Below are 24,499 nucleotides of genomic sequence, written 5' to 3'. Positions count from 1 at the left end.
TCAATAAGATGCAAAGACTATTTCATGATTCCATCCTTCTTGCTTAATGAACTTAAAAGGGTAGAGCATCTGGAAACTCACGCAGATTCAAACATTTTCTAAAGATATTACAGTTCTCATATGCTTTTATCATCAATAATAAAAACCATCCTATTCAAATTACCTGCTCTAGTCAGTGAAAATCAGCCCATGACAACAAGAGACATCACAAAAGCATATTTGGAAGGTTTCTAAGGCATCGAAAAGTTGAACTAACTTTTCCATCCTTTGCACTGCCTCTTAAAACCACACCTGAGAGAGTTTAAACTTGCTCTGCCAGCACAGCATCACATCATAATAGCTGAAAGTGAAGTGCAGTAAACATAGTACTCTTATGAAGAATCCTTTGTTGCACCCATTTCCTGAAAAGAACATTCACTGTTGTCAAAACTGGAAATGTATATTTGAAGCTCACTCGTTGGAGACTATAAAACATTTGTTCAACTTTAAGTAAGAGGGTATGGTTAAAATAGTCTGTCTTTTAATTGTATTTCTCAAATGAAGCACTTCTTCTCAAGTGTACACTTGTAAATATGGATGTGCACTGAACTTGCCCTGTAGCTGACATTTCACTTAAATTGATATTACTACTTCTAAATTGCCTTAGTTTGATAAATGGCCCCTAGGTTATCTAGATTTCATACATACCTACAATTTATTAATACTAGGGCTAATGAAGGGGCATTTCAGCAGTAAAAATGATTTGAGTTTGGAAGTTCCAGAAATCAGTTTCTTATTTTTATAAGTTACAATCCTTTATATTGCCATACACACTTTTTCTTACTATAAGGCCATGTGTACACTAGGAAAAAGGTGCATTTTTAAACACAGTAGCTAATGCATATTAACACGTATTGAGATTCTAGTACTGACAAGGCAGCTGCAGCTCTAACATCTATGACTTGAGTGAGGTAAAACCTAGGGCCCCTCTAAATTTTACCCTTACCAACTTACATGTTAAAATTAATGGTTACTTTATCTTACAGTTACTGTTGCTCTTAGAAATATGTTGTCCATATATATTCCATGATCTACCCTCTTTCCCTGTTATTATGAAGTCCCATAACTCATGGATTTCATATTGGCAAAGGAATGGAGGGTAACCTGTCCTTTTTCCTCTCAGGCGAGCGGCACAAGGACAGTCAGGGCACAGGCATGGCCCCAAGGAAGACTGTTGGCCAAAGGAATCCAAACTCAAGTGCACAAGGCATATGCACACCAACAGAAGAATATATATGGACAAGTACTTGAAGAACTACAACTTGCCTAGTCTATATTAGGATTTTAACACATTAGCTAATATGCGCTAACATGAGTTAAAAATACATCTTTTTCCTAGTGAAGACAAGGCCTAAAAGGCTGATATACTTTACCTACCTCTCCTCCAGAGGAACACTGCATAAAAAGTTTCATTTGTACTCTACTCCAAAGCCAGTATTTAAATCAATACACGCATGCATTTCAATACATAAGAACATTCACAGATAACTACTGTGTCCTTTACAGGCCTTTCCAGATGCTATGAATAATTAAAAATAAATATTTAAAAATGATTTCCGTGTGTTTTCAACCCTTTGAACTTCATTTTTAAATGTGAATATATTGTTTATCACTTGCCAAGCCCTGAAAACTGTTTTGTTCCCCTTTTTATGGTGCAATTTCTTTTCATTAAGCAGCTCTTGTGTCCCCTGGACCAAATCCCACTTGCCTTAGCTCACTCGAGTTATTATTAACAATTTTGTATTACAGTAGTGCCTAGAGGTTTCAATGAAAAATCAGAGGCCCTTTGTGCTAGGACACCATATCATAAATAACTGTTAAGCTCTTTGGGGTAGGGGCCATATGATAAGATGTAACAAGAGGTGGAAATAACAAATGGAAAGTACAGGGGATGCAGGAGCTAAGGTAATAGTTTTCAGAAGCACAGGCAAGATGGACTGTGTGCAAAACACAGTTTAAAATGATATAAACAAAGATCACAAAAGTGTTTTGTACAATTACTCGGGTATCATGTATGATTAAAAGGACAGCACAACTGCAGTTATCATGCAGTCTTACTATTTTTGCTTTTTGTACCATGATCAGACAGACAGCTAGATTTTATGGACTTAGATTTTTAACCTATCCAGACTTAAATTCCCATACATCAATTTTGAAAACTAGATGTTATGTAGTAACAACAAGCTAACACCACTATATGGAGGTGACAGCTTCCAAAATACTTTATACAAGAGCTAAACAAAGATACAAATTATGGTGTTCTTAATAGCATACTATGAAAATTTGTAATAGCTTCTAGGCAAGCCAATTAACGTATTGCAATCTCACTCACACTGTATTATGCTCTGGTAAAAAGTAATTTCTGACTGTAGCAGTTCCATCTAAATCAACAGTACCAGAATAAGAGCAGGATTTAGTCCACTATGTATGTTTTAAACCTTTAAGATATGGATCTATTCCAAGAAGTGACTGTAGAAATGACATCCTGGAGTTCTGTGGTTTTTTCCTATAAATGGCTGTCAGGTCAAATATGATCAGTTAAGAAGAAAAAGTTTTTCCTTTCCCTTTGATATGAATCTGGCAAACTCAACCCAGGATCAGAAAGCCAAACTGCATTCTTTCCTTCTTGCACATCCCACAAGTAATAAAAGTTCCACAAGCCAAATTACACCCTCAGTGACACCTATGCAATCCGTTTGCTTTCAACAGGTTTGCACAGGTGTAACTGCCTGGAACTTAGCAAACAGCTCTATTGATGATGGAACAAAGGAAACAGAACCTAGCTCACTATCTCTTTGCTGTGCTGGTGCTATGGTGCTAACAGGGTTAAAAATTAACAAACACTTTAACACCATTTAGCAGATAAAGGGAGATTATCTGTTGCACAAGAAGGTAACATTTTTACGAAGTCATTTTTCAGAGTAGAACTGCAGTTTGGGTTTTGGGGGGAGGTTATTTGCGCATATGTAAAACAGCAGTTAGAGGAATGAAGCATATTCACTATATAATATTAGCATATAGTAAAACACATTGCACTAGCAACCTAGTAAAATATACAGTTTAGAAACACGATTCCAAAGAAATCAAGTACTGAGCTGTAACTTTTTGTTCACAAACATGTTCATTAAAACTATGGGTCAGTGTCTGCACTACTTAATGTTAACCATAATGTCTGTTGTCAAAATACAATGTGTTTCAGTAACATGGCCTTCAGCAGTTACACATTTGTTTAAAGTTTGTGTTTTTACCACAACTTCTAATATTCCTGCTACTGACCTTTTTGAACCATGTAGTGCAAAATTTGTTCAAATACTGATGCCACATAGTTGGCATCTTGTAAAACAGGTAAATACGTATTCTCAGATGAAAATACCTCAAGCATTCTCATAGGAAGTGCAACATTCAGACTGTCATCGTTGCAGTTTTGCAGTAACCTGTAAATAAAATAAAATTCACAATTAATTAACATGAGAGGTTTTTCCCATTTAAGTTAAGATTCATGCATACTTTTTAAAAATTGAGCTACAAAGATTTTCACATCTTCCTTAAAAATAATCTTATTCATAATGGATTCTAAACATTCTCAGAACTTCAACTATCTTTACAAGACAAGTGCTTCAACAACTCTGGAACATCGGAATTGCCAAACCAGATCAAACTCATGGTCCATCTAGTTTAATACCCTGTCTTTGGCAGTGGCCAGCACCAGATGCTTCAGGGAAGGCACAAGAAACCCTGCAACAAGAAGATGTAGGATAAACTTGTCCCACACAAACATGTAATTCTAATTCCAAATACAGCTTGGTTTAAACCCTGAAGCATAAGGTTTTCTATTCTTTCCTGAAGTCTTTTTTTCAGTATTAACTATAACAAATCTCGATATTTTTCTTTTCCATACAAACATCCAGTTCGTCTTTGCTAAATTCTTGGCCTCAATGACTTGCAAAGTTTAGTGGCCTGCTGCATTCACTAGACAGACACAATCATTATGAGACTCCTCAGAAGAGAAGTCCAGAGTATCTATTTGCCAACAGTTATGACATGAACACAGAAAATGAAGCCAGGTCTGCCAGGACTAAGCTGTGTGGGATTCTGAAGAGGCAGCTGAAGACGGTCAGATGTCGGACAAAAGCTCTGTCCTCAGCTACAGAACAAAGTGCCAGACATTCTATTCTCTATACTTCTTTGCTAAACTATTCATCAAATACCTGCAACTACAAAAATGGTGGAGAATAAATATATGGCACCATGATGGGGTGGGGGTGCATACGGGCAAGGAAAATTAGGAAGGGAAAGGTTAAAAGGACAGCCCCAAAATGAAGGAAATAGAGCCTTAGAAACCTGGGTTGGATCAGCTTTTGAGTTCTACCATGGGAAAAATGGAGTTTCACGCCGCAGAACAATAATGAAGCCTATGGTCCATATAATCTAGTTTGTATTATATAGATTATTATATTATATACACACACCTATATTAGAGTGAAAAAAAAAATCAACAATTTATAGGGCCACTGCCAACTTGAAATCTAGCCATTAAAAAGGCATTAAAAGTAATTTCTGTTACTATCCCTGCTCCAGAGATCCCCTGCCAATTTTTATAATTCTACTTTTCCTATCCCTCTTTTGCTATGTAAAAAGCCAATTCAAACAAAGAGAAAATGATAGGCTATACAAAGAATCAATGACACTAAGAATACACAAAATACTGAGAAATGCACAAAGTAAATAAACTAAAAATTAGAGAAAAACATTTCCACTAATCTCTTTAATTTATAGTAATTTTAGGTGTCATTTGTAAACACACTAGTTAAAAAAATGTCCAGAAAAAAAAAAGGATGATTTTAATTGACTGTGTCACTTTGAATCAAGAAGAAAACATCTCAAACCAACCTAAAAGCTCTGACAGGGTAACAAGCCTTTTGGATGGGGGGGAAGCAGTAGATCTGACTTTTGATACTGTCTCCCATCACCTTCTCATAAACAAACTGGGGAAATGCAACCTAGATGGAACTACTATACCAATGATGCATAACTGGTTGGAAAACCTTTCCCAGAGAGTAGTTACACTGCTCTACAGCCAAAATGCTTCTGAAATAAATGTAGTCAAACTTTACTAATTCTGGGTCACTGAGAACGAAAATGATGCTTAAAATTGTTGATTGGCTCTAGTTTTCTAGATATGCTATTGGGTCAGTATATACGACCCTTGACTTGGGAATGGCGGAGGATAAGTGAGTTATAAAGGGAAGGGATCTCAATTTCAACCAGAAATGACTAAAATACATCTTTGACTGGATCTATGAATAAATCTATGACTGGGTTTGGACAGCACTTGCTTTTTAGGCAAAACAATGAATGATGCAATCTGAAGCTGGTACTGCGTCATACATGATATGAATTGCATCATGTTATTCCTAGAAGTCATGGATGATGCAATCGTAATGAAGCTTACATCACTCTGCTGAACAAATTGCCCTATATCAGCTCTAGAAATCATACAGTGTCGTGCTCGCTTATTTGTCAGCGTTTGATTTTGCAAAGGGACACATTTCTGTTTAGCCAAAGTGAGCAGAGATGCCTCGTACTTGTGTGAACAGTGCAGATAACTTCTGCTATGTTTGTGGTAAAGTGACTTTTGCATCACAAAAGCGCAGTATAACCACTATGGTTAAGAAAGCCTATCACTTTTATTTTGGCTGCAAAATTGGAGATCGGGACAAGAGGTGGGCCCCACACATATGCTGCAACACTTGTGCAACAAATCTTCGCCAGTGGTTGAACAGGAAAAGGAAATCTATGCCTTTTGGAGTGCCAATGATTTGGAGAGAGCCAACAGATCATACCAGCAATTGTTACTTCTCCATGGTGCCTCCAGTTGGGAAAGGTGTGTCAAAGAAGAAAAAGCGGACTGTGCATTATCCAAACATTCCATCAGCTATACGCCCAGTACCCCACGGAGAAGGACTGCCGGTTCCTGATGCACCAGAATCATTCTCACTTGAGTCAGATGAGGAAGAGGAAGAGGATGAAACTTCTGGTCCTGAACCATCAATGTCACAGGACCCACATTTTCTCCCATCTTCCTCCTCTGAACCACACCTCATAACACAAGGTGAACTGAATGACCTTGTCAGGGATTTGGAACTACCCAAGAGTAAGGCAGAGCTGTTGGGTTCCAGATTACAGCAGTGGAATCTCCTGGCAGGTAATGTTAGGGTTTCCACGTTCTGTGACTGTCAAAAGGATCTTGTCTCATTCTTCTTCATGGAAAGTGATCTTGTAGCCTGCAACAACATCGATGGTGTGATGGCAGCCCTCAACATCGTTCAAGATCCAGATGAGTGGAGACTGTTCATTGATTCAACGAAGACGAGTCTTAAAGCTGTTTTACTGCATAATGGCAATGTTTTGCCATCAATTCCAGTTGGTCATGCAGTCCATATGAAGGAAACCTGTGACAACATGAAACAACTTTTGAGGTGCATAAACTATGACCAACATCAGTGGCAGCTTTGTGGCGATTTGAAGGTTGTTGCTCTCTTGCTTGGTCTGCAGACTGGATACACAAAGTACTGCTGTTTTCTCTGCGAATGGGATAGTCGTGCAAGAGATTCCCACTACATCAAGGAAGATTGGCCACTCCGACAGTCATTGGAGCCTGGGAGGAAAAGTGTACAGCATCCACCACTTGTTGAATCAAGGAAGATTTTGTTACCATGCTTACACATCAAGCTGGGCCTGAGGAAGAACTTTGTCAAGGCCATTGACAAAACACAAGCAGCTTTCAAGTACCTCCGTGGAAAATTTCCAAGGTTAAGTGAAGCTAAGATAAAGGAAGGTGTCTTTGTTGGTCCTCAGATTCGTGAACTTCTTCGAGATGATGCATTTGACCATGCACTGCGTGGCAAGGAAAAGACGGCATGGAAAGCCTTCCAGTCAGTGGCAATAAATTTTCTCGGAAACAACGAGGCAGACAACTACAGGTTGTTGGTGGAAAACCTCCTCAAGGCATACAAAAGCCTTGGTTGCAACATGTCACTAAAGATACATTTTTTGCACTCTCATCTAGATTAATTTCCACCGAACTGCAGAGCAGTGAGCGACAAGCACGGCAAGCGATTTCACCAGGACATTGCAACAACGGAGAAACACTATCAGGGCAAATGGAGCCCATCAATGCTTGCAGACTATTGCTGGACAGTGACAAGAGATGCTCCATTTAATGAATACAAGAGACAAGCCAAGAGGTGCCGAGTAGACACTGAATAGGACTAAACTATGTACATAATAGTTTTTTGCCTTTTGTTTCAAATAAATTTTATTTATATAACCCTTTTGCTGATTTTTAAAGTGTTACATAAACAGGACAGGTGAAATATTATCATGTAAAGCAACCATAAACACATGAAAAGACCTAGGTTTACAATTTATGATTAAAACTCTACTATCTACACAATATACATAGACATAAAATGTAAAAGCTTAAATATCTTAGAAACATTAGCCAATCAATTGTTTTAATTGTCATATTTGAATTCAGCACACCAAAATACATAATAAATAGCATATTTTATCTCTGAAGCAGACGACTTCTCAAAAATTGTAGACCAGTGTTATCAATGGTTCACAGTCAAACCGGGTAGGGCATATCAAGTGAGGTCCCACAGGGATCAGTTCTAGGTCCAGTTCTGTTCAAAATCTTGATCAATGACTTAGGGTACGTCTATACTTACCTCCGGGGTCGGCGGTAAGCAATCGCTCTTCTGGGATCGATTTATCGCGTCTTCTCTAGACGCGATAAATCGATCCCGGAAGTGCTCGCCGTCGACACCGGTACTCCTGCTCCGCGAGAGGAGTACGCGGAGTCGACAGGGGAGCCTGCCTGCCGCGTGTGGACCCGCGGTAAGTACCTTGTGGTTCGAACTAAGATATTCACGTAGCTGAAGTTGCGTATCTTAGTTCGAACTGGGGGGTTAGTGTGGACCAGCCCTTAGATAATGGCATAGCGGATACACTTATGAAGTTTACGGACAATACCAAGCTAGGAGGGGTTGTAAGTACTTTGGAGGATAGGATTAAAATTCAAAATGATCTGAACAAACTGGAGAAATGGTCTGAAGTAAATAGGATGAAATTCAATAAGGACAAATGCAAAGTACTCCACTTAGGAAGGAACAATCATTTGCACATATACCAAACGAGAAATGACTGCCTACAAAGGAGTACTGCGGAAAGGGATCTGGGGGTTGTAGTGGATCACCAACTAAAATTAACAATTTAACACTGTTTCAAAAAAGCTAACATCATTCTGGGATGTATTAGCAGGAATGTTGTAACCAAGACACAAGAAGTAATTCTGCCGCTCTACTCTGTGTTGATTAGGCCTCAACTGGAGTATCGTGTCCAGTGCTGGGCACCACATTTCAGGAAAGATGTCAACAAAATTGGAGAAAGTTCAGAGGAGAGCAACAAAAATGAATTACAGGTCTAGAAAACATGACCTATGAGGGAAGACTGAAAAAATTGGGTTTGTTTTTTCTGGAGAAGAGAAAACTGAGGGGGAACATAACAGTCTTCAAGTATGTAAAAAGTTGTTATAAAGAAGAGGGTGATAAATTGTTGTCCTGTTCTTAGTGGCTAAGGAGAAGTAGTAATGGGCTTAAATTTCCACAGGGAGATTAAGGTTACAGTTAGGAAGTTTTTCCTAATGTCTAAGAGTAGTTAGGCACTGGAACAAATTATCTAGGGATGTTGTGGAATCTCAGTCATTGGAGGCTTTTAAGAACAGGTTAGACAAACAACTGTCAGGGAATGGTCTAGATAATACTTAGTCCTGCTTTGAGTGCAGGGACTGGACTAGAAGATCTCTTGAGGTCCCTTCCAGTCCTACAATTCTATGACGGGGTGGGCAAACTACAAGCCCGCAGACTGGATACGGCCCACCAGCCGTTTTAATCCGGCCCTCGAGATGCCTGGGGAATGGAGACTGGGGCTTGCCCAGCTCCAGCGCTCCAGCCGGGAAGCAGGGTCAGGGGCCACTTCATGCGGGTCCCAGAAGCAGTAGCATGGCCCCTCTCTGGCACTCCAGCCAGGAAGCAGGGGGGGGGGGGGCACTCCACGTGGCTCCCAGAAGCAGCAGTATGTCATAGAATATCAGGGTTGGAAGGGACCTCAGGAGATCATCTAGTCAACCCCCCTGGTTAAAGCAGGACCAATCCCCAACTAAATCATCCCAGCAAATATGTCCCTTCTCTGGATCCTATGCATAGGGGCAGTCAGTGGGGTCCGCTCTGAACCGTGGCCAATGGGAGCTGCAGGGGCGGTGCCTGTGGACGAGACAGCGCGCAGAGCCACCTGGCTGCGCCTCCACGTAGGAGCCAGAGAAGGGACATGCCACTGCTTCTGGGAGCCACTTGAGGTAATTGCCATCTGGAGCCGGCATCCCTGAGCCTCCCCCTGTGCCCCAACCCTCTGCCCTAGCCCTGATCCCCCTCCCACCCTCCAAACCCCTCGGTCCCAGACTGGAGCACCCTCCTACACCCTAAACTCCTCATCCCCAGCCCCATCCCAGAGCCCGCACCCCAGCTGGAGCCGTCACCTCACCCGACCTCCCTGCCAGCCTGGAGCCCCCTCCCACACCCTGAACTCCTCATTTCTGGCCTGAATCCCACACTTCCAACCAGAGTCCTCAGCCCCTCCCACACCCCAACCCCAATTTTGTGAGTACTCATGGCCCGCCATACAATTTCTATTCCCAGATGTGGTCCTCGGGCCAAAAAGTTTGCCCACCCCTGTTCTATGAAATACAGTGGGAAAATGTATGCAGACAACATCAGCTTTTATTTTTCTTTATAATTACTTATCTTGGTGCATCAAGTCACATGAATTTATTTTCTGGTTTTGTTTTTGTTTAAGCTAACCTTCCTACTGAGTCAATATTAGAAACCGATACATAACTATTTACACTGAGCAATTTTCTCACACGGAAATAAACAGTTTTAAATAAGCCCATTACTTTCTAATCTGAAGTACAATGTATTCTTTAAATTCTATTTCCATGGTAGACTTTACATTATCAAGGGACACATTAAGAAGTACAAGAAATATACACAAATATTGAATCCAGGAAAATTGATAGAACTGAAACATCTGATATGTAAATACAGATGTTATCTGAAAATATACATTAGTATCAAAAACCTTTTTGGTTCCATATTGCAACAACATTTTAGCTGTCTTTAGTACAAATATTTTATAGAGTAAAATATACAGAACTCTGATATAGTGAAACTTAATTTCTAAAGTAGAAAGAATATCCCAAATTATTTCAAATTTTAAAAGTGTAAATTGCAATTCCAATTACAGTGAAACTTCACTTCTAGTGCAGTGATATCATGAAATGAAAAGGTCTTAACTACAACCAGGTTCCAATATACCCTGTATTTTCGTTTACAGAGTTTTGATGTCATAATCCACTTTGTATATGGTATGTATACAGTTACCAGAAGAATAGAAAAATTAATCAAATCCAAATGCACTAGGCATTCATAATCTAGAAATGCCCTTAATATTAACTGAATTGAGACCACAGGACAAAACACATCTACATGTCTAGTTCCACTGTTGGCTCTGCACTCCAAGGTAACAGGAAACAGTATCCTCTTCACAAGACCTTTTAGCTTTGGAGAAGGGAGCTGGCTACCGTTATCACATCAATGTGAAGAATAACCTTTTTGGTTCCAAAGAAGAGAGTGGGCTACTTCTACCAGATCCAGGTCAGCTACTTATCTCTGTCCCAGTAGACTTTGCTTCCTGTGGCCCTATGAAGGCACTCTCAGCATCACTATCTGCAATTATCACATTGCTGAACTCAATGACATGCATGCAGGTCGTGCCCCAAATTCAAAATAAAAGTGGGAGCAAACAGTATTTTAAACAACCATATTAGCCATAAAACAGCAATAAACATGTTAGTATAAGGCATTTTGTGACCAAGTGGGGATACTGGTAGGATTCATTCAGCTCTTCCCAAACAGTCATTAGTTCTGAGGAAATGTTCTGATTTGGAAATTATTGCTAATGGCCCCAATTTAGGAAAATACTTCAGCACATGCTTAAATCCATCACTATTGTGGACAGCCCTCAAGCACATGCTTAATTTTGAAGTCAATGGAAAATAAGCACATGTGTAATTACTGTCCTGAATAGGAAAGTTTTTCCTTTATTGGAGCCTGTATATCTAACATGAATTTAAAAAAAAAAAAATGAAAAACCTTCTCTACTAAACAAACAGAATCACATTTAATTCCTATATTTTATCTTGTGATATAAATACATGTTTTCTGAACATCATTTAGATATTAGTTGGAGAAAGAAAAAGATTTACCTGCAACATAGGCCCAACAGTCTTTTTATTTGGAATAAGCAAGTAAGTCTGTCAGGACCATCCAGCTGCTTAACGAACTGAGAACTTTGTTTAATTAAGTTCTGACACATCCATATCTGGGAAAAGCAAAACGCACAGATTTGATCAAAAACTCTGTAAAAATGAATGCTGTTATTCATTATGGGCTGCTCATGATTTCCCCATTCATTTTGAAAAAGCACCTTACTCTACCAGAAGTCCCATTAAAGCCAATTCATGGAGAAAGGTATGAGTGAGTATATCATATTTTGGCCTACCATTTTACATTTGGCATACCATTTTACAGTAAGTTATAAAATGAGATGTAGTTTAGCACTGTGAATTATCTAATGAGAATGTGACAAGTCATTAATCAATAACAAATTTCTCTAATCAGGATTCGATTAAGCCACTGGCACAATAAACCCAAGCCTGGGTCTCCAGCTACTGGAGTCATGTCAAAAGGTAACTTTCATTTAAAAAGAACAGAAGTTCTTGTGGCACCTTAGAGACTAACAAATTTATTTGAGCATAAGCTTTCGTGGGCTACATGACTTCATGAACTGGGCTGTAGCCCACGAAAGCTTATGCTCAAATAAATTTGTTAGTCTCTAAGGTGCCACAAGTACTCCTGTTCTTTTTGCGGCTACAGACTAACACGGCTGCTACTCTTTCATTTAAAAAGTAGTTTCTAGCCCTCATGTTGCAAAGAAAAGCTTGAATATGAGAACTGATTATAATTAGTGGTGTCTGCCTGAGTCTGCAGACAGCCTGAAGCAATAACTCTATAAGCTTCCCTATACATCCGAGACCCACTACTCAAGGAGGTCCCGCCACCATGGCTGCAGAAGACTGACTCTGTGAGAAAAGCGCAGCTGTGACAATTTGGGAATATGTCTGTACAATTTATTAATTCTGTGTGAGATTATGATCCCTATATGTCTGCAAACTCCACTCTGAACGTGCAGCCTTTTGACTTCTCTATGGTCTGTTTCTCCATGGTGGGTTGAGATTCCAAAGGTTGGTGGAAAAAACAAACATACAGAGAGTAGCTGATTCTAAGTACCCAATCTATACATTCATACAGTGGAAATCTATACATTCTAGACAAAAGACTGGTCCCTGCCCTGAAGAACTGGATTAGCAGGAGGCAAGTCACCTTGACAACAAAGTCACCTGGCAGGGTTTTGTGCTCAAAATGGGGAACCTGGCAAGAGTGTCACCTGACACAGATTACTGAAGGTTCTAAAAAGAATTGAAGCTGTTGTGCTCATGGGCCATTTTCTCCAGTCCATGACGGAGAAGCAACTAAGCATGCAACACCTTGTGAGTCTGCGGACTCCCTGCCTGCCTTCCTGGACCTAAATGCAGTGGCAGAACTAACTGATGTACATGTGACACCTTTTCAAGCATATTATGCAACTGACAAAAGTACGTGTATGACACGAATTTTCATACAGGGCTGACGAGTGAGCCCGCCCTGAACTCAAACAGCAGCAGTGCTTCCTGTTGCACAAGGCTGGGCCTGGCTCCCCACTCCTAATGTTGTGCCATGGTGCACGTCACAATGCCACTCACTCAAATTTGGCCTGGCCACTGCTCCGTAATAATACGCTACTCTGCAACCCCAAGTGACAGGTTGCAACATGTGGAGTGGAGAGCTGGGCCCAGCCCTCCAGGACAGGAGCCGCTGCTGCCAGGTGAGTGTGGGGATAGGCTTGCTCTTCACCCCACCAGCAATGACCCATCCCTCTTTTCCGCCACCCTCCCGCACCTCCCAGATGCAAAACCTGGCTCCACCACTGCCCAGATGGTTCTCCGAAGATTCACAGTAGAGGGGTGAACTAGTGAGGGACACTGATGTTTAAGATGTTTATTTTTGGTACGATATGTACTCTCCTGGGCTTTCTGGGCTTAAATAAAGACTTTGTGTGTTAACTGCTTCACAATGCTGCATGTCCTTGAATTAAACTGGAACCAAAAGCTTCCTAACTTTGGGAAGGAATTCTCGCAGAGGGGTGTGTTTAAGTAATTGGGGTCATTCAGGGGTCAGTGCTGCTCCTGTGGGCTAAAGGCAGATTGGCTGAGAAGCTCCATTTCCGAGAAGGGGAACAGACTGAGAATCAGTGCCAAGGAAGTGCCAAAGAGGGCAAGGAAGGGCCCAATGATGCAGACTGCTGAGATTCTAGAAGCTTGACACATCCTGGGGATCCAGAACAGCAGAGGCTTGGACTTCCCTCACAGCAGTCCTAGTGATCAGCCATGAGAGGCGCTTGCTAGGATCTGTGACAGCAGCAAATCTGACTCATCCATCCAAGCAGATACCTCTCAACTGCTGAGATAGGTACTTCCCCCCCAATCCTGCTGCCACTCCTGCTGCTGGGAGAGGAGGAGGAGAAGAGCACGCCATAATGCTACCCCACCTCTCAGAGGGGAGGGAGATGCCCTGCCATCACCACTCCAAGTAGAGACAGGACAATGGCAGGCCCCTTATTGTTGTTTGCTTGGTATGCCCCAAGTTGCCTTAATTTGACCCAGTATCTACAATGAGATAAACTACATTTAAAAGTTTCTTTTACGAACCTCATATGTGGCAATCCCAATTTCTAGTTTGGGGGAGAGGGGGGAATTTTGTTCCACACTCCTACGTTGGTTATGCATGTTTATAGCACTTTACTGCTCTAGTATCTTAAGTATAGTATTTAAAAATGCTTAATTTTTTTCAAATATTTAACAGAACATTTAAAAATATGCATAAAATAGTTTACTATTCTTCCCTAACTCCTCAAATGTAAAGTATTTTGTGTGAAGCATCATAATATCCCCCCCCCCCCATCCAAAAAAACTGACTACATAAGAGTACATATCAAGGGCAAATAGTGTGCTCAACAATTAGAAATTCTCTTCTTGTTTTCTTTCCTTGGCCTGGATTTACTGATAAAGTTTTATGATTCTTTTAATGTTTTAGGCATTTTCTTTGATGTCTTTATTAATTACTCATTTCCTCTGAAGTTAATGTAATTAGGTTATTCTTTCAATGGGAAATATCTCCAAGACTTGATTACACTGCATTAGTACCCTCACAGGGAGAAAATACTGGGTAATAAAGGGCTCTTTATTTGAGCAAAAAAGGCATAACAAGAACCAGTGGCTGAAAACTGAGGCTAGACAAAGTCAAATGAGAAATAAGGCAGAGATTTTTAACAGTGAGGGCAATTAACCAATGGCACAAACTAACAAAGGAAGTAGTGGATTCTCCATCTTTTGATATCTTCAAATCAAGACTGGATGTCTTTCTAGAAGACATGCTTTAGCCAAACATGAATTATTGGGCTCAATACAGGGTACCTGAGTGAAATTTAAGGGCCTGTGATATACAGGAAGTTAGACTATATGATCTAATGATCCCTCTAGCCTTAAACCTCTCTGAATCTAGGAAACACCTTGATGTCATCTGAAAAGGTCAGGGTTAATTACCAGTCCCCTAAAATAGACTATTTTTAATTATTTATATATATTAGTAAATGTGGTTCACAGTTCAGGTTCTACAGCTGTAGAATAGAATGAGATGGCAGTGAGGCTGCTGCAACAGGAAAGAGGTATGAATGATATTATGGCTGCTTAAGCGATTTGTTGGGATAAGAAGAGAATGCCTTGAACACACTGACAAATTTTGTGGAAATACCACTTATTAACATCAAAAATAGTCTAGCAGCAAGTTTTTAAAATAAGTATTATCTGATCCCCTATACAGGCAAAATTTTCAGGTAATAAATGTAGGGAAAAACATAGGCAGAAGGTGATAAAGCATGTGAGCTAGGACTGTAGAAAAAGCAATGATTTTCAGGTATAGTTTTAAGGTGGTCAGCTTTTAGGCAAATATTCAGTCATGAACTCTACACTAGGACTTACTAATTTAGAAATGACAGGGTTAAAGAAATTGCTGAGGAAATGCGACAGCTGCCTGTTGGACCTGGGGCTAACCACTTTCATCATATGCAATTAGGTGAGACATTGGATAACTAGTGAACCACTGGGAAAACAGGAATGGCTATCCCTCTTAGCTAAGAATATAAACAAAGCAGTGTGTAGGGTGATGCAACATAAAAGGGAATATATTGTAATCTAGAATGTATGAACTGGTTAAAAGGTCCTGTTACTGAACATTTTGGCTTTCAGAAGAGTTGTGTAAATTTGTAGAATTACAGCGTCAACTAGTTTATAACACCCCCCCCCCCCCAACTGCCCAATCTGCATGACTATTACACCTCTTTTCCTATCGATTTTCTCCTTTGATAAAACTGGGAATTTTTCAAACCCTATGTTTTAATGGAGCACATGCAAACAGCCACCTTTTGCTTACTTCATTATATGCACCTGCATCATCAATGGCAGCAGAATGTGCTCTGGGAAAAGCATGATTAACTCCTTGGTAGCAAGGGAAGCTTGCTTTTCAATGTTGCATAAAAATAATATCTATATTAGTCCTTTAAAATTCTCAGAGCTGGGCTAACAGACTAAGCAGCCATGTCTTGTCTTAGTCTATGTTTTGTAACATGCCATATAGACTGTTATATAAATGAACCATTTTAATATATTATCTTGTACATATGCAGGCACACTAAATGCACAAGGCACTTTACAAAACACAGACTAAGACGTAGTAGCATATTCTTCACTGAGAAAGAAGGAGGTTCCTCATTTGAAAAGTTTTAAGATGTGAGAAATGTTCATCCCATCTTTACAAGTTGAAACTGAAAAAGCTTTAGACTTCCAACAAGGAAAAAGCATATTCTTCACATATTTTAAATTTTCAAACTGTCACAATAGTTTCATATTCGTCTACTTTTATATTTAAATCTTTCTTCCTTGCAGGATTTAGACTTCTGCAGAGACAAGCTATCCCTATCAGTCACTGCAGAAAACTCAACAACTTCACATAAAGCTTGTGGAAAGAGAAGAAGCTACAGAAAACTGAAGAAGAAAAAACAAAACAAAAAAACAATGCTAACAGCTACAATATTTTCAAACAGTGATGGTTTATTTTGAAAGTAATTTTTTTTTCTTATGAGTTATGTATATTGTTTATGCTGCTATTCACAACGGTTTCTCAAACTTTCCACTGATTTTTAATATGTAATTATATACATGAAAAGTGGATTTGTGCTATTACATCTGAATTGGGGTTCAATAGGAAGTGCAAAGAAGAAAGCTAGCCACCAACATCCACCAACTCTGGCTCTCTTTGAAACTGGATTAAAAAAAGAGGACTACAGAACTGCAACATTTCTAACAAATGGATCAAAAGGATAACTAAACCTGTTCTGCAGCCACCCGCTTATTTCTGCTGAATGAAGCAATTAGTAATAAAGTGACTAAAAAACATGCAAGAAATAAAACTAACTACAGTAGAGTAAAATATGTACCAGCACTCACCAAACGCTTAGAATCCTCTTTCTGTCTATAAAAAAACAGAAGTTGACGTACTAAAAGGGTCAGATTAGCTCCACTGGTAATGGAGACAGTTCCTCCAGATTGTGCCAGATTAGCACAGCGATCAAATTCACTTCTTTGGATGGAGTACTTAAAAGTTAAAAATAAATTAAAATTATGTTCTGACAACACATTAAAATATAAATGCAGGATTGTAAGTTATTCTTTTGAGTTTCTATCTTAACTGACAGGTAAAGTGAAGGTAGTATTCTGATCTTACATATTTGTTAAGAGTCCAAGTTATACAAATCCCCTCACCAGCATAATCCTGAAGACCCATTTTAAAAAATAATACTATTTAATAAACTTGTTTTGAGCCAGCCCACTCTGTTAGCCAGTTCATAAACATAAACAACCCTTTTGCAGAATAACTGACCCAGTGCTGTCTTAAAGAAGCCCCTTCCAAATCAACCTATCACCTAAATTATACGAAGAATTATGTTTGTGTATCACACACTAGAAATGCCATTTCAATCACCTGAAACAGATTTGGCCCAATTTTCAGAGGTGCTAAGCAACCTCAGCTTCTCTTCATGTAAATGGGATCGGCAAGAACATGGTCCAGCAATGCCCTTATGCATGTGCTTAACTCTGAAAACATGAATATTCCCATTGAAGTCAATGCTCAACAATGCCCTTTAAAAATAAAGCCAAACTGAGAATAAAAAACTCTTGCTTTTCACTATTCTTATATGGGTTTGCACCATGCTTACCAAAGGAAGTTAGCAATATCAAAGTTTCTCAACAGAAATGGCTAGGACTATAGTATTAAGAAACCCCAGTTTCAATTAAATTGTTTTACACATTTATTTTATCACAATTTTATCTCTCTAAATTGATGAGAAAAATACCTACTTGGTACTTTCTGGCCCTGTACCCCCGTACAAAGGACTGGATGATTATTGCATTTTTCAGCCTTCGTCTTTCTTCCTATAAAATGAAAGAAAAAAGGCAGTCAAAAATACAAGATGCAGAACCGAATCTTGTTTCTATAATTTTAATCATATATATTTGTATTAAAAGATTTTTGTTTTTTGTATACTCTATCCAATTTGCTTTTTCTGTATGTTTGCATATTTATGAAAATTAAATATACCTTATCAAAATAAGAGAAAGGTGCCTGTGACTTAAACATCAGTGACAAACATATATACATAATTTAGTCCTGCCCAGGAAGAGGTTCCTTTTGTTTGTAAAGGTAATATAAATTTATAGCAGGATAAGCAATTTTTAATGATCAATAAGAATTATATGAAAAAATGTCATGATTTCAAGAACAGAACAGGAGTTTTCACATCTCATTAAACATAGTGTTAACACCACACTTTTCAATGACTGATTCAAATCTGATAATACTGTTTACTGGCAAATAAAGTGTAAAAATACAATTAGGAAGGCCAAAAAAGAATTTGAGCAACAGCTAGCCAAAGACTCAAAAAGTAATAGCAAATTTTTGTTTAAGTACAGCAGAAGCAGGAAGCCTGCTAAACCACCAGTGGGACCACTGGAAGATCTTGAGTGCTCTGTTAGCACCTTGGACAATAAGGCCAACCACAGAGAAACAAAATAAATTCTTTGCATCGATCTTCACAGCTGAGGATGCGAGGGAGATTCCCAAACCTGAACCATTCATTTTAAGTGACAGATCTGAGGAACTGTCCCAAATTGAGGTATCCTTAGAGGAGGTTTTGGAACAAATTGATAAATTAAACAGCAATAAGTCACCAGGACCAGATGGTATTGACCCAAGAGTTCTGAAGGAACTCAAATGTGAAATTGAAGAACTACTAACTGTAGTCTGTAACCTATCATTTAAATCAGCTTCTGTACCAGATAACTAGAGGATAGCTAATGTGACACCAATTTTTTAAAAGAGCTCCAGAGGTGATCCCGGCAATTAGAGGCCTGTAAGCCTGACTTCAGTACAGGAACTCCTCACTTAAAGTCATCCCGGTTAACATTGTTTCGATGTTAAGTTGCTGATCAATTAGGGAACATGCTCGTTTAAAGTTGTGAAATGCTCCCTTCTAACATTGCCTGTTTTGTCCACTGCTCGCAGGAAGAGCAGCCCGTTGCAGCTAGCTGGTGGGTGGTTGGAACAAGGGTGGACCAGTAGCCGCTCATCAGCTCCCCCCTCCCCTAAGTTCCCTGTGCAGCAGCTGTCTCTTCCCCCACTGCCATGTGCTGCTCCTGCCCTCTGACTTGGAGCTGCTCCCAGAGACTCCTGCTTGCTGTACGGGGGGGGGAAAGGGGAATAGGGGGGCTGTCAGGGTGTCTCTCCCTCCCCCCGCACCCTGCTTACCCCATCTTCCATAGAGCAGGGGGGGGACACAATGGAGAGAGCTTCTAGGCAGTAGCTGCAGTCTTAGCAAGCTGATTTAATTAACAAGGCAGTGTACTTAAGCCTGGGGTCAGCTACTTAAAGGAGAAATGCGCATTTTTTCTCTCACACACAGGGTGTGTGTCTCTGTCTGCCCTCCCACCTTTCCTGCTGCCTTGTAGAGTGTGAGAGTTAACCCTTGAGGGCTCAGTCAATTGCTAGTTCATTTAGCAATAAGGCATTCCCTGGGAAATATCCCACCCTCTGACTCCTCCACCTCAACCAAGCTTCACAATCATCATCACTGTGTACCAGTATTAAATTCTTTGTTTAAAACTTATAGTGTGTGTGTGTGTGTGTGTGTGTGTGTGTATATGTCTTTTGTCTGGTGAAATTATGAAGCAAGGCAGATATATTTTCCCTCTCTGCAGGTATGGATTTCATCCTAGAATACATAATTGTCAATTAGTGACCCATAATTGCGAGTGTTTGAAGTCTGAGGCCACAACTGAGATTTCATTGCATGCATTTTTTCAAAGCTGTAACTGATTTTATTCTCAAAGGACTCATTCTTTATTAAAAAAAAAACTTCTAAAAAGGGACTTTTCTTTCATACTGTAAAACTAATATATGTGGGGATTAGGGCTGTCAAGCGATTAAAAAAATTAATCGCAATTAATCATTAATCACACTGTTAAACAATAATACAATACCATTTATTTAAATATTTTGGATGTTTTCTACATTTGAAAATGTATTGATTTCAATTACAACACAGAATAGAAAGTGTACACTGCTTGCTTTATATTTATTTTTGATTAAAATATTTGTACTGTAAAAAACAAAAGAACTTTTTTTAATTCACCTCATACAAGTACTGTAATGCAATCTCTTTATCATGAAAGTTGAACATTCAAATACAGAATTATGTACAAAAAAAATCTGAATTAAAAAATAAAACAATGTAAAACTTTAGAGCAGTGGTGGACTACTTGGGGCCCGTCCGGGTAATCTGTTGGAGAGCCACCAGACCGTTTGTTTACATTTGCACCGCAGCCCGCAGCTCCCAGTGGCTGCAGTTCGCCGTTCCCAGCCAATGGGAGCTGTGGGAATATATTTGAAAATGTAGAAAAACATCCACAAATATTTAATAATTTTCAATTGGCATTCTATTGTTTAACAGTGCGATTAATCATGATTAATTTTTTTGAGTTAATCGTGTGAGTTAACTGCCATTAATCGGCAGCTCTAGTGGATATATACATTATACACACATTTGTGCAATACATACACAAAGTATATGCCTATAATATACCCATACACGGTACTTTGTTTCTGGTGCAAGTATTAGCAGCTGAATGAGTGTGTTAGCCACTTGTCACTCAGCAAAAAATTTCTGAAACACATAATAGTACTTTTGCATGTTGGTAAGGATTGGCAGATCATAAATAGGAGTAGTAATTTAAGATACAAGATACCAAATTGCACGTGTAAATTCAGTACATAATTGTATATCCAACTTAAAAATCAGATCCTTTTAGATCTCAAAACCCAGTAGCTAATATAAAAAATAGTGAATTACAATAGAACTTGTTAGCAGTCTCGCAAAAAAAACAAAGCACAGGTTTATGAGTCAAATGTTCTTGTTTATGTTCTTTATCGGCACAAAAACTATTCAGGTACACATTGTTGTCTGAGACCAATTATCTAAACTTAAAGGGGTATTTTCACCCCCTTTTAAAATAGGGGGAAGATCAAACAAAAATGAATCCTTTCATTTTCCACTTACTTGGTATCATTTTATTGCCAAGTTTGTTCATTAAAGACAACTATGTTTGGAAAATGGTATTTTCACTGTTCCCTTTACATTCTTTTCATAGGTGATTTTGGAGTAATTAATTATGGCTGCAGACTAATGTCACCAACACAGGATAATGATTTAATTGCAGGCTCAAGCATCATCATCATCCCTATTCCTTACAGAGCATTTTTCATCAGAAGATTTCAAAGTACTTTACAAAGGAGGTCAGCATCATTCTCTTTTAACAGATAGGGAAACTGAGGCACAGTGGCAGAGAAAGGGAAGAGGCCAGTGGCAGAGTCTGGTATAGAACTTAGGTCTCCTGAGTCCCAGTCCGGAAGCATCGGGGACGAGGGAGGCATAAGGAGAAAATTCCTGGCCATATAAATTCCTTTTTCCATTAAGGGCCTGATTCAATGCTCATTGAAGTCATTGGCAAAACTCCCATTGATTTCCATGGGCATTGCATCAGACACTACATACTCTTTTTTTTTTTTTTTTTTTTTTTTTTTTAAGTAAATAGTTCTTATAGAAGAATATTCATATCGGGGAAATCTGGGGGGAAAAGTTTAAATGCTTCTGTTGATTCTGATATATGGAAGAACAAAATGTACATAGAAAGTTCACAAACTGGGAAAAAAAACCTATAGAATAATTTCGAGTAAAACTCTACTGAAGTACAAGATTTCAAAGTGTAACTATCATCAAGCTGAACCAAATTACAGCGTACATGGAAGCTGTTTTCCATGATACTATCTCTATTTTACCTCTCGTTTTCGCCTTTCTTCCTGGGTACGATGCAGAAGAGAAGCCTTTTCTTCCTAGAGGAGACAAAAAAAAAAGTTGCTGTAGTGTTTTCACTCAAAAGTTCAGGTATTTGTATAAAGCAATACATACTTTTAAATGGTTCACAGTACAGAATATATTCCATGTTCAAGAAAAGTGACCTATTAGCATTTTCACCGTTATGGGCCCAGATCTGATGCAATTACATTTGGTATTAACTATCTACTTCTGCCTACCCATTTATATGGCCCCCATCACCATCCATCTGAAGGTTCACAAACATTAACGAATTTATATTCAGAATACCTCCCTGTAAGTTAGGGAAATACTATCCCTATTTTACGGATGGAACCCTGAGGCAAAGAGAGAAAGATTAATTACCCAGTCCTGCAAAGCACTTAAAAAGGTGTGTAACTTTAAGCATGTTATGCATATGCTTAGTACTTGTTTGGGAACAAGTGACTTTTCCAAGGTCTGTGGCAAAACCAGGAGACCCGAGTCCCAGTCCTTTTTGCCTTAATCACAAAATCATTAGGCTTCCTCTATCCCCACAAAACATGGTGTGAGATGTCAACAAATGGTCTTAACATATTGTCTTCAAGAAGAATATTTTGACCTTCTTATATAAAAAAAATCACTTTTTCCCCCCCACAGTATAGATCTATCTATTACTGGTTCAAAAGAAATTAACTATCTGAACCTATGATGTGCAGAGCACTCAACTCCCATGGCAGACAATGGGAGTTGAAAGCCGCAGTTCCCTGTTCTCAGCCAATGGGAGCTGCGGGCGATGGTGTCTGCAGGCAAGGGCAGTGCACGGAGCCCTCTGCACCCTCCCTCCCCCAGGGGCTGCAGGGACATGGTGCTGGCCACTTCTGGGAGCAGTGCGGGACCAGTGCAGGCAGGGAGCCTGCCTTAGCCTCGCTGCGCCATGGGGCTAGAAATCCCACGGGCCGGATTGAAAGCCCTGACGGACTGTATCCAGCCCACGGGCCGTAGTTTGCCCTCCCCTGCTCTAGACTCAGACTTCAAAGCCAGAAACGACCATCAGGATTATCTGGTCTCACTTCCTGCACATCGCAGGCCACAAAACCTCACCCACTCAATCCTGTAATAGGCCCATAACCTCTGGCTGAGTTACAGAGGTCCTCAAATCCTGATTTTAAAACTTCAAGTTAGAGAGATTCCACCATTTACTCTAGTTCAAACCAGCAAGTGACCCAGGCCCCACACTGCAGAGGAAGGCAAAAAACCCTCAGGGTCTCTGCCAGTCTGACCACCTATTCCTCTAAAGACAGTGTTTTATTTTCCAAAGACACCATTACAGTCATTGGTCTCCAAAGAGAACTGTTTCCACATATTTTAAACACAATAAAAAAAGATAATAAAAAGATCTTAGATAGATTTAAAAAAAAAATCATTCAACTGGAAAGGAGGCCTCTCACACTAGCATGGTAAAAGTTTCTGATTACATCATGTAAAAAAACCCTGAAATTAATAATAAGCTATGAATTAAGTATATAAAAGGGTAATTTTGATAGCATGAACCAAGTATGAATTAACTGATAACTTGAGTGTTCAGGATATACCCTTACAGGTTACCTCTTTTCTAGCAATTGATATCCAGTGGACTACTAGCTTTGGCGCTTGATGAAACATTCTTAGTATCAAACTCCTGCACAGAAACTCAATCCCAGTGACACCACCTACCTGTCCATCTGTTTCACTATGCAGACAGAACCAATAAGCAAACGGTCCTGCTCTGAAACATGTACACTTGTAATTTCTCATATTTCAGGGCTGGAGGGAAAAACAGGACAAACAGAAAAAGGAAGACATACCTGGCTAAAGATGAATGTGAGTGGGTGAGGGATGAAGAGAGGGAAATGGGAAAGACACAGCCACAGTACATGAAAAATGGGTTGAAAAGAGATACACGGACAGGAAAAAACGGCAAGAGGGAGTGGAGGCCCAAAACCATATTCTCCTTAGTCTGCTTCCCCCAACTCCTCCCTTTAGGGCCCTTTCAGTTTCAGTAAACTAATGATTAATGGACTGCCATGTTAATAGTCCATTTCCTCACACTTGAGTGAACACTTGTCTAAACTAATATACTTACAAAAATAAAAAATAAAATTAATGCTCTTGATCCAATATTGTATAAATACTTAAAGTTACAGTATTCAAATATTCTTTAATTTTGAGAGTATAAACTAGATATCATGGACGAACTAACTTTCAGAGAACAAACAGAACAATTAGATGCGTACAGCCTGGCTAACCAATGACCAAAGGGGAAGGGAGACAATAAATCTCCATTTATTTGAGTTTTAAACATCAGTATAATGGAGTTCTAACTAAGATTAAAGGGTACATTTATAATGAAAATCAGAAAAACCTTTTTCACTGTGAGATCTGTTTAGCTGTAAAATAACCCCCCAAGGCAAGTGGTGGAAGACTCATCACTTAAGACATTTTTAAAAATGTGATTCCATAAAGAAGCAGTAAACAAAGACCTGGTAAGTCAGCTACTCCAATTCTAACATGCATGCTCTATGACTAACAATTTTTTGGGAAAATCTCAGTAATTATTCATATTTCAAGTGCATCTTTATCTATCTAGTTATATTTCTTTGCTTTTGCATTTAGAATTAGC

The 24,499-nt window shown here is 39.3% G+C and overlaps 1 protein-coding gene across 1 annotated transcript in view; it reads right to left on the bottom strand.

Moving 5' to 3' along the window:
- The window catches only part of UBE3C (ubiquitin protein ligase E3C), a 172,590-nt gene that overhangs the window by 136,780 nt on the left and 11,311 nt on the right, over positions 1 to 24,499 (bottom strand). Inside the window, exons 2-6 of the mRNA XM_034760009.1 lie at positions 21,825 to 21,878; positions 17,792 to 17,866; positions 16,880 to 17,026; positions 11,426 to 11,541; positions 3,316 to 3,473 (exon numbers count right to left, since the gene is read on the bottom strand). Coding sequence (XP_034615900.1) covers positions 3,316 to 3,473; positions 11,426 to 11,541; positions 16,880 to 17,026; positions 17,792 to 17,866; positions 21,825 to 21,878 — 550 coding nt within the window. The remainder of the gene's footprint in view (positions 1 to 3,315; positions 3,474 to 11,425; positions 11,542 to 16,879; positions 17,027 to 17,791; positions 17,867 to 21,824; positions 21,879 to 24,499) is intronic.

The sequence above is a fragment of the Trachemys scripta genome, chromosome 2 (genome assembly GCF_013100865.1).
Source record: "Trachemys scripta elegans isolate TJP31775 chromosome 2, CAS_Tse_1.0, whole genome shotgun sequence".
Classification (NCBI taxonomy): domain Eukaryota; kingdom Metazoa; phylum Chordata; order Testudines; family Emydidae; genus Trachemys; species Trachemys scripta.
This window is presented reverse-complemented; position numbering and strand designations above follow the sequence as displayed.